Source organism: Archocentrus centrarchus, chromosome 8, assembly GCF_007364275.1.
Source record: "Archocentrus centrarchus isolate MPI-CPG fArcCen1 chromosome 8, fArcCen1, whole genome shotgun sequence".
Taxonomy (NCBI): Eukaryota; Metazoa; Chordata; class Actinopteri; order Cichliformes; family Cichlidae; genus Archocentrus; species Archocentrus centrarchus.
The window spans coordinates 20344358-20363733 of record NC_044353.1 but is presented as its reverse complement, the minus strand read 5'-3'; the positions used below and the strand labels follow the sequence as shown (position 1 = coordinate 20363733).

At 42.1% G+C, this 19376-nt stretch overlaps 1 protein-coding gene across 3 annotated transcripts in view; it reads left to right on the top strand.

Annotated features, from left to right (window-relative positions):
* The window catches only part of LOC115784995 (mitochondrial import inner membrane translocase subunit tim16-like), a 113286-nt gene extending 97407 nt beyond the window's left edge, over positions 1-15879 (top strand). Inside the window, exons 10-31 of one of the 3 annotated variants that reach the window (XM_030736414.1) lie at positions 2587-2641; positions 2816-2873; positions 2970-3115; positions 3223-3321; positions 3401-3505; positions 3648-3807; positions 3919-4094; positions 4240-4348; positions 4431-4517; positions 5069-5211; positions 5369-5473; positions 5844-5929; positions 6030-6171; positions 6265-6354; positions 6451-6567; positions 6704-6839; positions 6971-7062; positions 7215-7301; positions 11590-11674; positions 12844-12980; positions 13661-13726; positions 15713-15879. In XM_030736414.1, the coding sequence (XP_030592274.1) occupies positions 2587-2641; positions 2816-2873; positions 2970-3115; positions 3223-3321; positions 3401-3505; positions 3648-3807; positions 3919-4094; positions 4240-4348; positions 4431-4517; positions 5069-5211; positions 5369-5473; positions 5844-5929; positions 6030-6171; positions 6265-6354; positions 6451-6567; positions 6704-6839; positions 6971-7062; positions 7215-7301; positions 11590-11674; positions 12844-12980; positions 13661-13726; positions 15713-15805 (2374 nt within the window). In that variant the 3' untranslated portion in view covers positions 15806-15879. Of the gene's footprint in view, positions 1-2586; positions 2642-2815; positions 2874-2969; positions 3116-3222; positions 3322-3400; positions 3506-3647; positions 3808-3918; positions 4095-4239; positions 4349-4430; positions 4518-5068; positions 5212-5368; positions 5474-5843; positions 5930-6029; positions 6172-6264; positions 6355-6450; positions 6568-6703; positions 6840-6970; positions 7063-7214; positions 7302-7722; positions 9885-11127; positions 11263-11589; positions 11675-12843; positions 12981-13660; positions 13727-15712 lie in introns of those variants that run through there. The other 2 variants (XM_030736412.1, XM_030736413.1) reach the window with 2 other exon arrangements.
* The last annotated feature ends 3497 nt before the right edge of the window (positions 15880-19376 follow it).

Here is a 19376-nt window from a genome sequence, read left to right as displayed (position 1 = left end):
TAACCCTGTGTGAGTCTAAGTGCGTGCTGTCATTAATGGTACATGTATACAGACATCATTAAGCTGTGTAAATAGCCCGTCTGTGCTTGTAAATCTGTGTGCGTAAATATGCACATGCGTGCTTGTATGAGTTTTCCTGTGTGGGAAAATGGGCCGGTGGTGAAGTGGAGCATGAAAATGACAGTAAACACGGGCCGCTATCAGCGATACAACTCCGCTCCTGTTACGTGGATGTTTGACTTGTGCTTTTACTGTGAGAAAATCAGAGATAAGACCTCAGTGAAACTGAATGCAATTTGGAGAAATAATTGGGTATTGGAGGACAAAGCGAGCTCACTGTGTAAGCACGGTTGTGTTTTTGAATAAGGAAGGGTTGAATGAGTGGGGGACAGGAGGACGGGCACCGAGAGGGGTGTGGGAATGGAGGTGTTTAGGGGCTCCCTGCGGAGCAGCTCGGATATGGGAACACAGAGATGGCCTAATGAAGCGTGGCTGCCCCTCGCTGATTTAACAGGGCTGAGATAGAGGCAGGGATGTTGGGGAAAGAGAAGTCACAGGTCTGGTACATGAGAAGGGCAGGGAAAGCAGGCTTTTACACACTTTAAGTCAGCTTTAAATGCTGGGCAAACACTTCAGGAAACAAAATATTAAAATGTGGTTCTGGAGAGAGATGTGCCTGATCTAAAAGGTTTTTAATAAATTATCCTCCTCGATGTGTACTCAGATATGGCGCTTCTTTTCCACCGACACAGTGCTTGTCCCCGCGCGGGGTCATTTCTGCCTTTGTGGCTTTTGAGAAGCAGCTGATATTTCAACAGGTTTGAGAGCTGAATACTTTGTGTGGGACGAAAATCATAGTGGACTCTTAGCCATTGACGTCAAGGGGTTCAACCTTGGGACCAGCAATTTTGTGGTGCCATGCCGGTGCCAGCTTGTTGGCGCTAAAACCAGTCTGTCTTTTTGTTTAGTTTTTTTTTTTTTTTTTTTAATATTATTTCATGAAACAGGTTATAGATTAGAAGCCGACAGTACATCAGTGTGGGGAAAAAGGTAATGGAGGAAATGTGTCAGTGCAGATTAATATAAAGTGGGTGGGTGATCTTCTTTATTTGACCTGTTTCTCTCTTTGACAGCACTGCAAAACTGCAAGAGCAAAAGTTACTTTCAAAAATGTAAGAAATGATACAAAGATCCAAAGCGATGCTGTTAACATGAAAGTCGTGGTGCTCAGTTGTTGGTTAGTGATTGATCCTGTCCTATTTGTTGGCCAAACTGTGAACTGAAACTGTGAAAATCTGCGGCTGTCAAGCTCCTTTTTTTCAAATTCATAAAAAAATACACTGTTTGCTTGTAGTGCTCACACATGTATACACCATAAACCCTCGCGTGACTCCATGCCCTGTCACTTAAGATACTCAAACTTAGTCTGTCATTATACTGTCATAGTTGAAGCATTACATCACCAGTTTGTCAGTCTCAGTTGATGTGGAGGCAGCCAAGTGGCATTCCCCCAGAATAGGACCATTACACAAGGTCTTCATCATAAACCAATCATTCGAACTGCCTCTCCACTTCAATCGGCCAATCTGTGGCCTGTGATGTGAAGTGGTTAGATCAGCCAGCACTCTTCTGTCCTCTTGCCCCGTCTGTGACCGGCCCTGGAAACTAAGCTAGAAGTGGAGATTTTAGACCAGACTGCAATACACAGAGGCAGAGAATAGGAGAGGTTTGCCAGCATTGCCAGTGTTTGCGCAAGTGTTTCCTGTTTGGTCACTGCGTCCAATTGTACTTTCCCCGCTGATTAAATAGCTTGTTCAGTTTCCGCAGCCCTCAATCTTCTTAACTCAAATCATGCGAGAAGGCAGGTGACTGTGGCCTTGCTTCAGCTCGCATGGGTGAAAGTTCAAGGTAGGGCTAGAATGTTTGAGCAAAACATTAATTAAAAAGTATTAAATAAATCCTGTAAATAAATGCTGTATTTGCAGCTTAAAAAAAAAATCCATCTAGTAAATCACAATGTTAATAAACAATCAAACCTGTTCCTGGTTCCAGTTCTACTCCCTGCTCACTTTCAGTCATATTTTCCATTTTTAAATAACATTTGGGATGTTCAGCATATTCTTCACGGTGTTAATGAGTTATTGTCACAAGCTTGTTGGCCTTAATACTGTAAAAAGTCACATGGCCTGGTTCTGAGTGAATGTGGTTGAGTCTAACTTTGTAGCTGCAGGACTCTACTGGCTCCTTGACTCTAAAAATGAGCATACTGCACCATCTAGTGGTAATTTAGCAAAACTTCAACCCAAAGAAGATTTGAATGCATATTGTTTTGAATAGTCGGTTGAGCCCTTGAGACAGTGAAGTGCTACAGCGGGTAGCTCTGCATGCTTTGATTTGTTTTTTTTTATGCTGGATGCCCTTCCTGATGCAGCCCTCAAGGGATTTGTGTCTCTGGCTGGAATTGAACCACCACCCTTTTATTTGTATGTTATATTTGTGAAGCACTATACTGCAATGTCATTATTGTATATCATTTTGAATATCAGGTTCTAATGTCTGCTCTTCCTCTCCTGTCTCTGCTTTCAGGACACTGATCCCACTATTTGACAAGGACACTGGTCTGCTTCTGCTGGCTGGCATGGTAAAGATAGAGATGAATCCCCTGCAACTGTCAGGAATTGCTTCAGTATTGAATTATCAGTTATCATTGGTTATGTATTTAACTATCAGCTGGAAGGAACACACCACCTCTCTGATTCTCCTCTGAGACACTCATGCAGGATGGATAAATTCACTGATGTTCTGTCTTGTTCAGGGAAACACTGGGATCGATTGCTTTGAAGTCTCTTCCTCTGAGCCTTTCCTCTCTCAAGGTGAAGCGTTCTTTGTTATCTGTCTGTACAGATGTCGAGACCAACCTCCTTCCTGGTATCCTAACGCATCTCCTGTTCTAATTTTCACATCCGTAGTCAGCCACTGTCTGACCGATACCTCAACAAGAGGGGTTGCCTTGGTGCCCAAGCTTGCCTTGGATGTAATGTCCTGTGAAGTCGTGCGTGTGCTTCAGCTGACAGACAGCTGCATCGTGCCAATCAGCTATCAGGTCCCTCGTAAGGTGTGTACGCGCGCAGCAATATTCGCATAAAAGTACAGGTAATGTAGCACTTTACGTTAAGTTTAATTTGTCTGTGTTTGCTTGTGCTTTATTTTTTTGTCTTCCAGAATTCAGGTCAGGAGTTTCACGAAGACCTTTACCCAGACACGGTGGGCACCACACCAGCCATGTCTGCTGAGGAGTGGTGGAAGGGCGGGAACAAGCAGGTGAGAGAGCTCCACTCTCAATGAGTTTATCCAGTCTTCACATGGCGCAGGCAGCTCAAACTGTTTGGTTTTATCATAGGTGGAGAAAGTCAGCCTGCACCCAGACAAACGACCCAAACAAAAGGCTTCACCAGCAAAACAGACGCCTGCAAAGAAGGAACTGGCCAGTGGAGGGAGCAAGGAGGTGAGACGCACATTTGATAAAAAATATATTTGCATTAAATGAGCAAAATCTCCCAATTTAGGTTTGATTTTATTTTAAAGATACCAGTGTATTCTTACACCCACAAACTGAAGATAGTAATACCATCTCTCTCTGTTGACAGGATCAAGCTCGTGGCTGTTCTACCTCCAGCAGTCCTCTAAGCACTCCCAGCAGCAGCGCTGCACCGTCCCGCTCTCCCTCCTCCACCTCCGGCCTCTCCTCAGGATTCGTGCCCAGCCCGAGTCCCAGCCAGAGTGGGAAAGCTTTCCAAAACCTTCTAGGTAAAAAAAAAAAAAACACTCCTTAAATTTCACCTTACTTATTTTGGTTTGGTTTGATCTTTATTAACATACTAAGCTGTTAATTTTGAATCATTTTTTTTTTAAATTCAGGGCCAACTTCCAAGTTCCGTCATATCCAGGGTACAGTGATGCACCGGGACACACACATCACAAACATTCGCAGCCTCAACCTGACTACACCCGGCGAGTGCGATGGCTTCTGTGTCAACCGCCAACGTGTGGCAGTGCCCCTCGCCATCTCCGGAGGCCAGATTGCTGTATTTGAGGTACAGCAGGAGCAGCAAAATGCAGGGATGTTGTTTTGCAGATAGTCTTCATGCCTATTTATGTTCTCCTGTACTTTATTCTTTTGAGAAATGAGATTTTGTGTACTGTATGCATGCGTGTGAGCATTTTTATTCCTTTCCTCAGCGCTCTCAGCCTGGCAAACTTCCAGACACAGCCCTGCCCACCATCCAAAACTCTGTTAATGTGGCTGACTTTGCTTGGGATCCCTTTGACCCACACAAACTTGCTGTCGGTGAGTGCACATGCACACCAGGGTGTATGGAAGTGTCTCACTGTGTATTTAACCTGCTTGTCTCCCTCTCTGTGCATGCTAGCTGGTGATGATGCTAAGATCCGGGTTTGGCGAGTACCAGAAGGCGGGTTGAAAGAGACCCTAACTGAGCCTGAGATTATCATGCAAGGTAGGAAGGATCAAATGCAGAGCATGCTAAAATCAAATCAGTCTCTAAGTTTTATTTATTGCAAGGTAGAAGGTATGCAGAAATTTGTACTGTGTTTCCATGCAATATGCTTATAATGCACTGCTAGTTTACAGAAAGAAGAGATGATGTGACAGTTTACATGGTGCATTACTCTTCTGCTGCTCTGCCTCACTTTGGATATGATTATTTCTCAGGCTTCTGCTGCATTTGTGGTTGAATGCATATGTCAGGCTGTACTTAATAGCTTCAGGCCTTCTTAGCAGTCAGGTAGAGAGTCTGGCAAAGAAGCCCCTGCAATTATCTTTCCAACTTCAGTGATACCAACTTGTTGTCAGCTTTGGTTACATCATGATTTTATCATGTGAAAGAATCCAAGTTATTGAAATTTAATGCACAAACATTTCAAGGGAACTCAATGCCCATTTTAAAGGAGTTTAAAAACATTCCAAAAACACGTTCCCACCATGACCTTCAGGGGCTCCGTGAGAAGGTTACAGACAATACTGTACTTCTGCTGTGACACCCTGCAGGCCACACAGAGAAGATCTACTCCATCAAGTTCCACCCTCTGGCCAGTGGACTCCTGGTTTCTTCATCATATGATCTCACAGTCAGACTGTGGAACCTAGAGACCGGAGAACAAGTCAAACTTTTCACTGGACACCAGGAGCAGGTGGGTGACAAGAAGCATGCAAGATTAAATGCAGAAATATTTCTTAATTCAATTTTGTGTTTAAAAAGTTTTCACTGAGCCAGAGAAACTGTTTGCACCATTTTAAAATCCTGAGTTCATCTTCTCCTCTTGCTCCTTTTTTTTGGATCACGATCAGGTGTTTGGCATGGCATGGAGCCCGGATGGGAAGCTCTTGGCTACAGTTTGCAAGGATGGGAAAGTTCGTATTTATGACCCTCGCAAATCCACTACACCTGTGCAGGTATGTGCAACAAAATGGGCCACATTGTAGGATGTTACCACGTTATAGAAATGATTTGTCTATTGTGAAAATGAGGCAAGAAGAGTATAATACAAATCCAAACAAAATAATAGTCGAATTTGTAGAAGATTAATTAAATTCTAGGGCACTAGTGCTCATTTCCAGCTCCATATTTTATATTCTTGACTCTCTCAGGGTGACTCACAGTTCAAAGAAATCCTGGACCTTTTGTGCATCCTCTCAGTTCATCATCTTTTTTTGCAAAAGAGAATCTTAATCTCAGGAGTTCCACGTCGTGGTTAAATCAAGGTTAAAAAAACAAACAAAACAAAAACACACACTTACATGCTTCTTTCTTTCTTTTTTTCAGGAGGGCCCAGGTCCTGAGGGCCACAGGGGAGCTCGTGTGGTGTGGGTGTGTGATGGCAAGTACCTGCTGGTGTCTGGATTTGACAGGTACTGGAAATGACATAGAATTTGTTTATCGATTCAAGCAGGCAGGTTGCTGGAGCAGCAATGGGCCGGTGACTGCTCACCCCTTTTCCTCCTCCTACAGTCGCAGCGAGAGAGGACTCTACTTGTACTCTGCTGATTGCCTCTCCGCTGGGGTCATAACCAGCACTCCTGTAAACGTCTCACCGTCCACGCTGATCCCGTTTTACGACCCGGACACCAGTGTCGTCATCCTTACTGGAAAAGTGAGCACAAAATATTTTAAAGGTGTGAGATACTCTGCAGCCATCATTGCATGAAATAAGATTTAACCCGACCGTTTTTTTTTTCTTTTTCAGGGTGACACCAGAGTGTACATTTATGAGATCCTTCCTGAAGATCCATACTTTATTGAGTGCAGCAGTTTTAATTCTCCTGAGCCTCATAAGGTGCCAGGTTCACTCCCTTTTACTTCCATTCATTGCTTTCTTCTCCTTATCAAGTTAATTAGATACAGTTGAACTAAATCTGTTTCCTGTTTGCAGGGGTTGGCCTTTCTGCCTAAGACTGAGTGCAATGTGCGCGATGTGGAGATAGCTGTAGGACTGATGCTTACCAAGACGACCATAGAGCCAGTGGGCTTCAAAGTGCCGCGGGTCAAGGTGAGCCCGCTCCACCACCTTGTGGACACCAGGGAGCATTGCATGCTTTCCCTCCTGATGCTCATTTCTAATAAATGGCTATAGCTTCTACTGCACGCTGTGTTTCTCATTGTGTGTGCCTGCTTTGTGTCTCCAGAAAGAGTTTTTCCAGGATGACGTGTACTCAGACACAGCAGTGTGGTGGGAACCAGCACTTACGGCCTCTGCCTGGCTCTCCGGCTCCAACGGCCAACACAAAAAGATCAGCCTGAAGCCTAAAGACATGACGCCAGGTGCAGTCAACAACACGGCACATACTCACGTGCCCTTATCTAGCATACCTGTCACTCTAAATCGAGATGCTTACATCTACAGACTGCACGTCAGTACTAGACATGTCCTGGTATGTTTCTTTGCTCCCCAGTGAGTGAGGCCCCCAAAGAGGCTCCAGTGAGGAAATACCTGCCCTCATCTGTTTACCTGGAGGAAAAGACTGATGAACAGAAGAAAGAGGAGGTGAGAAGAAGCTCAGTTACTGCATACTTCACTTGTGAGCCATGTTTAAGTACTTAATACCATACAGCACTTACTGAACGTGTGTGTGTGTGTGTGTGTGTGTGTGTGTGTGTGTGTGTGTGTGTGTGTGTGCGCGTGCATGTGTGATTCAGCTTCTGAGTGCCATGGTGGCTAAGCTGGGGAATATGGATGACCCACTACCACAAGAGTCCTTCCAGGGAGTTGATGAAGATGAGTGGGTAAGTGAATGTGATGAAAATATGAATGTCTAGTTTTTTTTTTTTCCTGATTGTCAAATACTGATGTTGAACTAATGACTGAGGAACACTAAAGACAGATCTTCATGATTTAAGCTGCACCTAAACACACTTTGCATCAGTTACTTTATTAATCCTTTCTGTAATTTAATGCAGTCTGAAGCTTGTGTTTGTTGTTTATAGAGCATCTTCTATAAAGCTGGCCAGCTTGACTGAGAAAGCTTCATGGCTAATAAACACAGACACAGTTCTGTCTTTACTTAACATTTCCAGCATCTGCTTTTGCTAGAACGCACTGAAAAGCTCACTGAGTTTACGATCAAGCGGAAGGGTCAGTAGGGACCGAAGGCAAGTTATAGGTCACTGCTGCACTTTGGCTGACATTTGTTTCTCTGTCATGTAGGATGACTAATCGGGATGTGCCTTTGGTTCGGTCATGGTGCCAACAGCAGACAGGAGAACAGCTCCAGTGTTATATCGGCAAACATCTCATCCTACTGAGCACACAAAGATTACTGCACAATAACTACACCTTTTTGGGGGGGGAAGAAAATCACAATCTTCTGGTTTCCGTGCTGTATGTATGATGTTGGTGTTGATTATATCATCAAATTTGACTCCTTGAAAATCCCCAAATATTACATCATTCTGGTCTAAAACGTTTTTTTTTTAATATATATAAATGTAGACAAAGAAATTCTATCACTCCTTTTGCTATATTAATGGAAGAACTCACCGTTCAGCACAACAATATTTATCAGCATATACAGTGAAGTCATCTCAATCTTACAGTATTTCTCATAATCCATGATTAGGGCAAAGTCAGTGAAATAGCAGGCAATCATAGCAATAATATTAATGCTTTATGATACGTTACCGGTTAACTTTGAGTGCTCAAAACGAGGCCTAACCGTGGTTTACGCTCACAGCAAACGACTTTTTAAAATCACGGACACGCACTTAACCCTTTCCTCTGTGTTTTCTCTCTCTGTGTGATCGCGCCTTGATTACGTGATCCACGCTGGCAGTATCCTGATGAACAAAACAAATTTTAAAAAAAGCTTTGTTTAAGTTTTAATGTCAGAACGCATCCTGTATCTCCACAGTGAACCACTGCTTGTATTTTTTACTGGCCAGTCATGGGGAAGCACGCTCATCCCCAGAATATCTTTGAAAAATGTAACATGGCAAAAAAATGTTTGTTTATTTTTACATCTTGCAGCTGATAAAACCACTTGTCTTCCTGTTTAGTTGGATAAAATACACACACACACACACACACACACACACACACACACACACACACACACGCACACACACACACGCACAAGGTAGGCAGCAAAAATCCACACTGAGGATACAACAGGGTCACCAGTTTTCATGTTTGGCCATGAACTGGAGTTTCTATTTACAGCAATATTAAGTTATCTTCTTTTTATTTGCTGATGTTGGACTCAGAAGCCATTTAACCATAAGTACGAGCCCGGCTGATATGATTGAATTGTCTGCCAGTAACAGTCTCATAATTAGCGATCAGAGGGGAATAAAAATAAATCACTTCCTTTTGAGTTTTTAGAGGGGACTTTGGGATGATTGTTTGTTTCTTGTTGTTTATCGGGAAGAGGAACTTTTAATTTAGACTCTTTCTGACCGTTTCGGGAATCTTCCTCATTAAAAGAGCTAATTTTAGGATCTCATTTTAACTACTACTAACGATTCATCATGTTAATTAGACAGCAGTACAGTATTAATCATTTGCAATGCAGCCGTAACAGCCATCATGTAGCCTCTTTGTAGAGCTACAGCAGTATCATCTGTAATCACGGTGTTGTGCCAAAAAGTGATCGTCTGCCAAATGATGTTTCTGTGTTTGTTGCGTGTTGTGCCTTTGCCTCTATCGGTAAATAGACTGTAGTCAACAGGATTTATGAAGGCTTCACATATAAATTTAAGAAATTTACAAGTATCTTTAGGATGGTGTGTTATTGTAGCCACATTATAATTAACCCAGCACTTTTTGGCCACTTGAAATATCTTGATATCTTTATAAAACTGTAATTTTCTGCTGCCCTCTTGGCTGGATATCTCTGAAAAAAGACATTTTAATATCAATGACCATTTTTACCCTCATAAATAAAGGATATATAAAAGTCGCTTTGCCGAAAGTTGATTGCAGCTTCTGCCTTGTGACAGGAATGTTGTTTCTTGCTCAAAATGATTTTATATCATTCATGAGAGATATGTTTGACAGATTATAGGCCCAAAAAACTCATTTAAATACAGCCAATCATTCCTTGGCAAATACCAGAAATCACTTTTTGGCACAACATCAGCTCGATCTCACAAAGTTTGTTTACAACCTCTGATGGACCAAAGTGTTCTCTTTGTGTGGCAGGTCTGGGGTTTTTTTTTATGACATATACTGTAAGCGAAAGTGATTCTCAAAAGGCCATACTTCCATTTTTTTTAGTTTTGGATTGGATCAACTTGCCTTCCATTTGTTTTTCTACAGTGAGTAAAGCTTTGTTTTGTTTCTGTATTTCTTGAGTAATGTTTGTGGAATTTTTTCCAATATTGTCTTGCAATAAACATCTTTTAAACTCATTTCTGCTTGTTTGTCTCTGTGTGACTGACTCACTGTGGCAAAGGAAGCTGGTAGATATGTCTGTTGGAGATGCTGGGGTCTCCTGCAAAAAAAACGAAATAAATGTGTGAGCGACACAGTGGTGCGGAGGTAGCATCGTGTTCGTGTCAGGTTCTCTCCTCTTTAATGACTTAAAAAAAACAAAAAGCAGAATTGGGTGCACAGGTTTGAGTTTATTTTTGATTTCCTTTAATCATCACTGGGTCTAATGTACATAATATTGAAAATCCCTTTTTTATTACATATATTGTTTTATCATCATTTGAAGGAAGTCTTTTGAACATTTGGCCAAGGAAGGGCGGTCACCCCTCTTGGTCTTAACAAATAAATTCATTTATGAAGTATTTACTTTATAACTGTGAATTTATCGTGGATACAAGAGGTGGAAATGAGCTTTCTCTGAGGTGTGGCTAACCTCGCAGAGATAGGCTGAAGAGTGCAGTCATTCAAGAGGGGTTCAGAGTAGAGCTGCTACTCCATATCGAAAGAAGCCGGGTGAGGTGGTTCGGGCATCTAACTAGGATGCTTTCTGGGGCTTCTTGGGTGAGGTGTTCCAGGCATGTCTTACCAGGAGGGAGGCCCTGGGGCAGACCCAGGACATGATGGAGACATGTCTCTTGGCTGGCCTCGGAACACCTAGGTGTTCCCCCAGATAAGCTGGAGAAGTTGGCTAGTGAGAGGGAGTCCTGAGTTTCTTTGCTTAGGCTGCTACCCCCGCGACCCAGCCCTGGATGAGGGGGAGAGGATGGATGGATGGATGGTATTTTCACCTTCACTTAATAACAGCTTTACCCTTATTTTGTTTGTTTTGCCTTTCTTTTGCCCCCCTGTGTCAATTCACACCCCTAATAATATCTTGTTTTTACTCTTTTTCTTAAAGGTGCAACTTAAAGTTATTACTGTATTGAGTTGTTTTATTGCCCACTATAAAGTGTCCAGGAACACATACATTTTTGTCATCAGTAAAGCTTAGTCATGTTTTTTTGAAGTATAGTTGTCTTCATTTTTCTCGTGTTCCTGTTTGGATTAAAACGGGGCTTTTTTTTTTCTCTCTCTCTCTCTCTCTCGCTCATTGCACCTCATCAACAACTTTGAGGTGCGCAAATAAATAAGAAAGCTGCACTTTGACTTCCCGGCCGGCAGGTGTCAGTGTTCAAATTTTCTCCGTCCAGCTGAACCTTCTTGAATTTTGTGTTGTCGACGCTTCCTTGAACTCTGACCTACCTGTAACCTTCAGCGTGCATGTGAAAACAGACGTGCTGTCAGCTGTAGCTGTAATTACTATTATAACACAATATGGTAAGAATACATTTTATGCTTTGTGTGTTTGTGCGCCCACAGCGTTACTGACTCCGGATATCCCAGAAGCTGCGGTTTGTGTTTTCGCAGTCGCCGCTACATAAGATAGCTGTGCCTCCTCTTCACTGAGAGGGAATTTATATTTCGATTTATGAATGGAACTAAATGTAGCTTTAAAAAAAAAAGAAAAGAAAAAAAAAAGGGACGGAGACGTGTGTGGAAAGCGTGTCGTTGTTTCCAGGTGTAATTTTATTTATTTATTTACTCTACTGGATGTTTTTTGTGTGATTATCTCTCATTCTTGGTGTTTTTTTTGTCGTCTTTTAGGCCAAGTATCTTGCACAGATCATAGTGATGGGAGCTCAGGTGGTGGGACGTGCGTTTGCTCGTGCTTTGCAACAAGAATACGCAGGTATGACCCGGAATTAGTCGATCATTCAGTCGATATATAAAATTCACTTCGAGTACCACAATAACAGCTGCAGCACTGAAGTTCACAGAGTACATTGTTACATCTAATAACTTAGTTTTAGAGTCTTCACAGGTCAGGCAGTACAAAAAGTATTAGAGTAATATGAGTAATTTGTACTTTCTCGTGAGTGAAGACATTCTGATTCTCATTTAGACCCAAATCCCTGAGACAAACATGTCACACCTGGCCATAAGGTAAAATGGACACACTATTATAGTCTTAGTTATCCTAGATTGAAGCACATTTTTGCATGTTTCCACACAGAGTCATCAGTCTGTTAATCATGAATGTTGTCTTTATATGCTCACTGGTCACTTCATTAAGTACACCTTGCTAGTGCTGAGTTGGACCTCCTTTTTGCCTTCAGAGCCACCTTTAATTCTTCATGACACAGATTCAACAAGGTGCTGGAAACATTCCTCTGAGAGTCTGGTCGTCATTGACATGAGAGCTTTACACAGTTGCTGCTTTTTTTTTTAATATCCTTTGGGCCATTACATCACCTGCACCAGCCTGAGTTATTGGCACAAGGCAGGATGGATCCATGTTTTTATGCAGAGCTCGAGAGTCATCAGGCCAGGCAATGTTTTTCTAATCTTTTACTGTCCAATTTTGGTGAGCCAGTGCAAACTGCAGCACTCAGTATCTTGTTCTTAGCTGACAGTAGTGGCACATGGTGTGGTCTTCTGCTGCTGTAGACTCATTCAAGATTCCAGATGTTGTGCGTTCAGATACCTTGCATACCTTGGGTATTTGAGTTACTGTTGCCTTCCTATCAGCTTGAAGCAGTCTGGCCAGTCTCCTCTGTTGTTCGCTGGATATTTTCTCTTTTTCTGACCATTCTCTGTAAACCTTAGGATCCCTGTAGACCAGCAGTTTCTGAAACATTCCAACCAGCCTGTCTGGCACCAACAACCCTGCCACGTTTGAATGTCACCAGGCCGTCTTGACCATGCCTACATGTCTCGATGCATTGTGTTGTCTTCATATGATTGGCTGATTTCATATTTGTGTGAATAGCAGTTGCACAGGTGTACCTAATAAAGTGGTGGGCGAGTGTCTTATCTGTCTGTGAATCAGATTTGCTTTTGTTGTATTTTACCACACAGCCAGTCAAGCCGCAGCGCGAGCCAGGAGCCGTTCGGGTCAGCAGTCAGCTGCAGCCTCCAGCATCACTGGAATGAGTTTGCAGGAGGCCCAGCAGATCCTCAATATCTCCACGCTCAGCCCTGAGGAGATTCAGAAGGTACAGTCGCACTCGTGTCGTTCTTAGATCCTTTTAAGGTTGATATTTGTTTGGAGATCTAAGAAGCCTTTTTTTTTCTTTTTTTTTTTTTTATGATGTCATCTGATGTGGGAGCTTTTTACCCGCACACAGTTATTAAAACAAACACAGTAAATTGACCATAAACTAACCAAAGATTGCCTGGAAGCTTTTCTGAACTGCTTGTCAAGTAATGCATTTTTTTTTCCCAGCTTTTGCGTAAGAAAGGGTTTTTGTGGTTTTTTTTACAAGTGAATGGGTACACCAGCAAAAGCAAACTGTTTACTTGCACCCACAGCCAATGTTTGGGTTGACCCACTTTAGATCATTTGCCTGAAACTCTCCATCAGAATATTTCCCGACTAGATATAAAAACACTTGAAAAGGTTTAAGATTAATCAAGGAACTGGCTTCACCACTGCATCTGCAGAAAGCGATGACATGCTTGTTTCTCAGGTTCAAACTTTATTGGTGATCATATTATTAATTCATCAGAATATTGAATCTTTGTGATGTCATGCCATTGATATGATTTGATGAATTATTTGGTTCACTTTTGTTCTTTGTGTTCCCCTCTAGCAGTCAAATTTGTCAGTGTGTGTTTTTGCCAGGAAAAAGTCAGTGTAGTCACATACTAACACTGAAGCGCTTCTCTTTTCCAGAGCTACGAGCACCTTTTTAAAGTCAATGACAAGTCAGTGGGCGGTTCCTTTTACCTACAGTCAAAAGTAAGTACTCTGTACCTGTATTCACTTGCACTTTTCAGCCATTTTCAGATTTGTTGTAGCAGTTAAGGCAGCATTAACAGAAGGAGTGGTAAACTGATTTGGCTCACCAAAATGTGAAATCAGCACAAGAACATATAGATCAAAAATGCTAATGGGAAGTCACCAGACCAAAAAAATCAATAAATAAAATATTAGTAGTAAATTAGAAGTACAGTGTATACCTGTAGGCCTCATACTGAGTTAAGTGAAAGTATTCAAATCATTTCTGCTTCATCCCGGGTTTCTCTGATATTGTGTAGAGTCAGCTTTTCTAAAAGTTTTTGTAAACTGTGATTAAAAAAGTGTTTTATTTCATCTGCTTTGCTCCAAATTAGCTGATGATTGCACCATACATCTGATAGAGAAATATCACTATGCGATTTAGCACGGTACAACAGCAGAGTTGGCATTTGCTCATGATGGTTGTAATTACCATGTAAATATACCAAAACTGTACCTTTGCACTGTGGAAATGTTGAAAAGGCTGTGCTCCTTCACACCTTGTCAAAGAAGAAAACTCAGCAGAATAAAGGCGCTCATGTTTATCATATACTGCAGGCATTCTGACGGTTACTGCCTCCTTCCACAGTGCCAGGTTTGCCCTGCTAATACGAGCTGTTTACCTCCTGGGGGAAAACCAGCCAGTCCGATCAGTCTGCAGTAAAGAGTTATGATGTGAAAGAGCTCTAATGCTGAAAGATTCACTCTGAAACTGTTTATTAGATGTACATGTTGTTTATTTTCAGAATTTTGTTTGTGTTTTTAAAGAAGCTTATTTGTCAAAATCTAGGACTGTAAAAATATATAAGTATACTTTTTACTGCGTTAATCATTCAAGTGTAGTGAATCATCTCCATGACAAGAGTGAAGGACTGAGCCAGTAAATACAGGTAGGTCCATAAATTTTTTGGACACCTACAGAATTTTATCTCTGTGTACATCACAGTGGATTTTAAATCAAACCTGTCAGAGCATCTCAAGGGAGGAAACAGCATTTGGCTCTAAATTTAAGGTAGTCAGTGGCTGCAAAGGATTTTCATCCAAATATTTAAAAACAATCCTTGTATTTAAAATTAGTTTGTCCAATTACTTCTGAGCCTCTGACAATGGAGACTGTGTATAAAAGTGTGGAGCAGCATGTGAAAACTAGGCTAAAATCCAAAACATCACCAAAGGGGGGCAAATTTCACCCGCCGACTGGGCAGGTCGCACCCCTAGGCGTGTGTGGCTGCACTGAGAGGGGGGTTTTCCCGACATAGCCGAGGATTCGTGCTGTTTATTTGCAGTTCATGCACCAGAAACTGTTCAGTAAACTACATGTTTTTGGACATAGTTTTGAGACATTTGCAGGGAAGTTAAGATAAACACTGGAAATCTCAGAAAGCCCCGTTGTACTTGATTTGCATCATTGCTCGGCTGTTTTCGTGCGCAGCTGGGATTCTTCAGTCTGTGTCTGTGCTTGTACTATGTCGCGAATGTCTGTCATTTTTAAACAGTTAATGGAAAGTTTTTGTTAAACCCCTTGAATTAAAGGTGAAAGTCTACAATTCAGTGCCGGTTATTTGATTTTAAAATCCCCTGTGGTGGTGGTGGAGGAGGAAAAATGAGTTTCACACACGCACTGCAGCTCTCAACTTTTCTAGTCGGCGCCCGACAAATTCACCAACAGAGGTTCATGTGAGAAAGCAAGTGTCTACATAAAGGTCATGTTTGACATCTCAGTTATTTTCACTCTCAGGAGCAGCCCCTTTAGTCTCTATGAATAATGTCACACTCCTATTTTAGTCTTCTCATAACAAAAACAGTGATCAGTATGAAATCACATATAGGTGGAGTCCAGTCTTTGAAATTAGTAATGTTTGAGGTTCAGTCACTCGATGCTTCCTCTTTGCTGTTACTAAATTTGTATTTACCCCCCCCCCTTCTTTCTGTATTGTTTGTGTGTAGGTGGTGCGAGCCAAAGAGCGTCTGGATGAGGAACTAAGTATTCAGACACAAGAAGAAAAAAAGCAGCCATCACAGCAGAACTCGGAAACATGAAAGACAAAATGATGCCGTCTGTCCTCTCCCCATCCCCTGTAAATTATGACCCAATTAAAACTCTTCTCCTTTTCTCTAGTATTTTACTTTATTTTTTTTGCCAAGCAATGCACCGCAATACAGGGAAGCTATAAATCTACACGTGCACTTTTAAGAGAGCCGCTGGGCTGAATTAAACTGCATCAAATTGAATGTTAATCAGGTTATGGTGACTCTGTAACACCTGTCTTTGATTGTACATTTGGGACAGAAATGAAAACACACACAAGTATCAAATGCAACTTTATTAAACAGTTTTGTTTTCATTGACATTATTATCAATATCGTAATAAAATTCCTCTAAAACAGGAGAACACCGCTATGTTGTACCAATTGGAGACTTTTACAACTCTAAAACTCTGCATGTTCAACCACAGAACATGATGCCAGGAAAAAATATATTTTCATATAATCATTTTCTTTTTCATAGTGTATAACTTCTATATTTACCAATAATAATAATTATTATTATAATAATAATAAAAAGGCACTTGGAAAAATTAAAATACTGACATAATATCTCACAAATGTGCAAAAAAAACATAACTTGGAACAGGCCTTGTGTGGCCTTAGTCTTATCATTAACCCTTTGTGCAACACTGTAGCGCTTCAGTCAGTGGCACCCCTTTACACTGACCCTAACCAGCTGACAGCTCTTTGCCCTGGATTTCAGCCTTTCACATGTTAAAATCTACAGGGGCGCGTACCACTTTGAGGATATATGAAAAATAAGACATTTTAGCGACTCCGAATGACTTTTACAATGAGTTTGTTCCCAAAACGACCGTCGAATAACGCACAGCATCCCCTTATCTACACACGCTATGGGGGTGGGGGTAGGGAGTTTATTACAGGCTGAGCTCAAAGGGTTAATGGATCATTCAGCTTATTTAATATTAAATGTGTGGACCCTGGTAGGATCCGTGTCATATTGTTCAGATTTCTGCAGCTACGCCGAGTCTCTGTCCCTGGCTTCGACCAGCAGAGGAGAGATGGGCAGGCAGGAGGAAGAGGAGCACCGCCGCATCTGTGGGTTTCGCTGTTGCCATGGAAACCCTGTCTAGCCTACTTAACACCTGTTTTGATGACATCACATGCCAGGATTGTCCACTCAGAGAAATTCTTCTCAATTCAATACCCAACCTGACTCCAGAGACAGGCCAGTGGTGGGTGTCTGTGTGTGTGTGTGTGGTGGAGTGGAGTAGAGTTTGGGGGGGTGGGGGTCCTCTGAGATAACAATGACTAAGAATTACTGAGGCAGAAACACAGGTAGGCTGTGAATCCTCGCGGACCTGTGGGCAGCACAAACTCAGAAACGGAGGTTTATATTTGTTTTTGTTTGCTGTGAAAGTGGCCTCTCACCATCCCCGTTTTTCACAATCTCTAGGTTAAATAATAATAATAAAAAAACAAACTTTGTGGCCGGGAGGTGGGGGAGTTGAGCCTTGGGGCTTAATCTATAAAAAAAAAAGAAAGAAAAGAAAACCCAGAGGGCAGACAGAGTTCAGTGGCCTAGTTTTCTGCAGGCTGGTATGCCTCTGAGTGGCTGCCACATTGGGCACGGCACAGCCAGCGACTTCAGAGCTGAGAGGGCTTTTTGCTGGGGTAGGTGGCCAGATGGAGAGTGGCTGCGCGGCACAGCCATCCTCTGCTGGCATACAGCCTCTGCTCTCATCTCTCCCCATCCCTTGTCCATTCATTTATTCATTCAGCCAAGCCTTTCTCTTTGCTCTCACGCTCTCTCAGTGCTGCCCAACATTTCACAGTCAGATGGGTTGGTTTTTTTTTTTTTGAAAGGGGGGGGGGGTTGGATACTTGCTCAATAAAGACATTTTATGCTCACACTCCTTCTGCATTACACACCAATGTGTTTGTCATGGAGGAATATGATGTCATTTGGTCCTCCAGATACTCAGATTAAGCCACATATCCCTCCTAAAGCAGTGGTTCCAACCCTTTGGCTTAAGACAGAATGGATATGATCTATGCTTATGACCTCTAAATCAGGGTTGCCAGGTTCCTGTCCAATCTGTAAACTGCTGCTGCCTTTTGTTTGTTTTGCATGAAAATTTCATGCATCCATAGATAAAAATCCACATTTTAAATAAAATAATTTATTTGCACCTAAAACCTACCAGACTCCAGATCACTGTGTGTTGTAATTCTCTCTGCCACCTGCCTACTCATCTGACATTTCCTTTTATCACAGTGTACCAGTGTCAACATACCATCAGCAGATCAACCAAACAGTGATATCTTGCCACATTGTTTCATTTTAAGGAGTTTGTGGCACTGGATAGGTAGCCATATTTAGGCCTTTTCTGTGTGGAGTTTGCACGTTCTCCCTGTGCTTGCGTGGGTTCTCTCCGAAGACATGCATGGGTTAGATTAATTGGCAATAGGTGTGAATGTGAGTGTGAATGGTTGTGTGTCTCTCTCTCTCTGCATTAGCTCTGTGAAAGCTAGTGACCTGTACTTTCGCCCAGTGAAAACTGGGATAGGCTCCAGCACCACTGCGACCCTGAACTGCATAAGCAGAAGAGGATGGACGGATGACAGCGCTATTTGAAAGGGATCATTTGAGTTATTAAAATTCATCCTGAGGGGGGACATGAATTTCACTGGATTCATTCTGTGGGTATCACAAGTGATTAGAAAGATTACAGGACATTCACATATAGGTCTAATGGCAAAATAATGGGCTGGCTAACAGACTCAAAGTGTCAGTGAGTCTGTTTAAAAATTATCAAGTGACCCTTAAGATTTATATTAATACTCATTTTGTGTCCCAAACCTCAGATTGAGAACCACTGCCCTTGGAAAACCAACCAAATCTCTCCCTCTCTTCTACTCTTCAACCTCTCAAAAGACTAGTCCTCGACAGCAGAAAGCTGATTGCAGAGCAGCCATCGCAGAACACAAGAAGCAACTTCAACATTAGAAGAAATGTCTCGTCTGAACAGCAAAAAAAAAAAGAAAAATATGAAACAGCAATGATTGAATGTATCGCCTCCTAGGATAAAGTGATGCGGAGGAAAAAAGGCTGCCAACAAAGTGGGAGGAGAGGGGAGAGATGGAGGAGTAAAGGGAGAGGGGAGTCGGTGTTTGTGTCAGTCTCTTGAGGGAATGTTCCTTGTGTTGTGATCCTCCTCTCCTGCTCCTCTACCTCTCTTCCGTGCACGCAGCAAAGTCAATGTCATACATGCACAACTACTGAGCAATACACGCCTGGAAGGACCCCACAGGAGGAAAATGGAATAAGAGCAAAACAAGTTTTCAAAGAACCATGTAACATTTCATAAAACACATAAGGAATATAGTTTGAGATAAGTGCATGTCGACAGCTTTATCGAACCATGAGAAGAAGTTTCCCAGAAGTTAAATGAGTCTTTTTTTTCTTTTTTTTTGTCCATTTTTGCCCCTTTGGACAGAGTAAAATGAGGCAGTTTGTAATAGTGTGGCTTCCTTGTCAGTCCAGCTGGATGTGGCACTGAGTGCATAACCCCACCCACACCCCCACCCACCCCCTCCC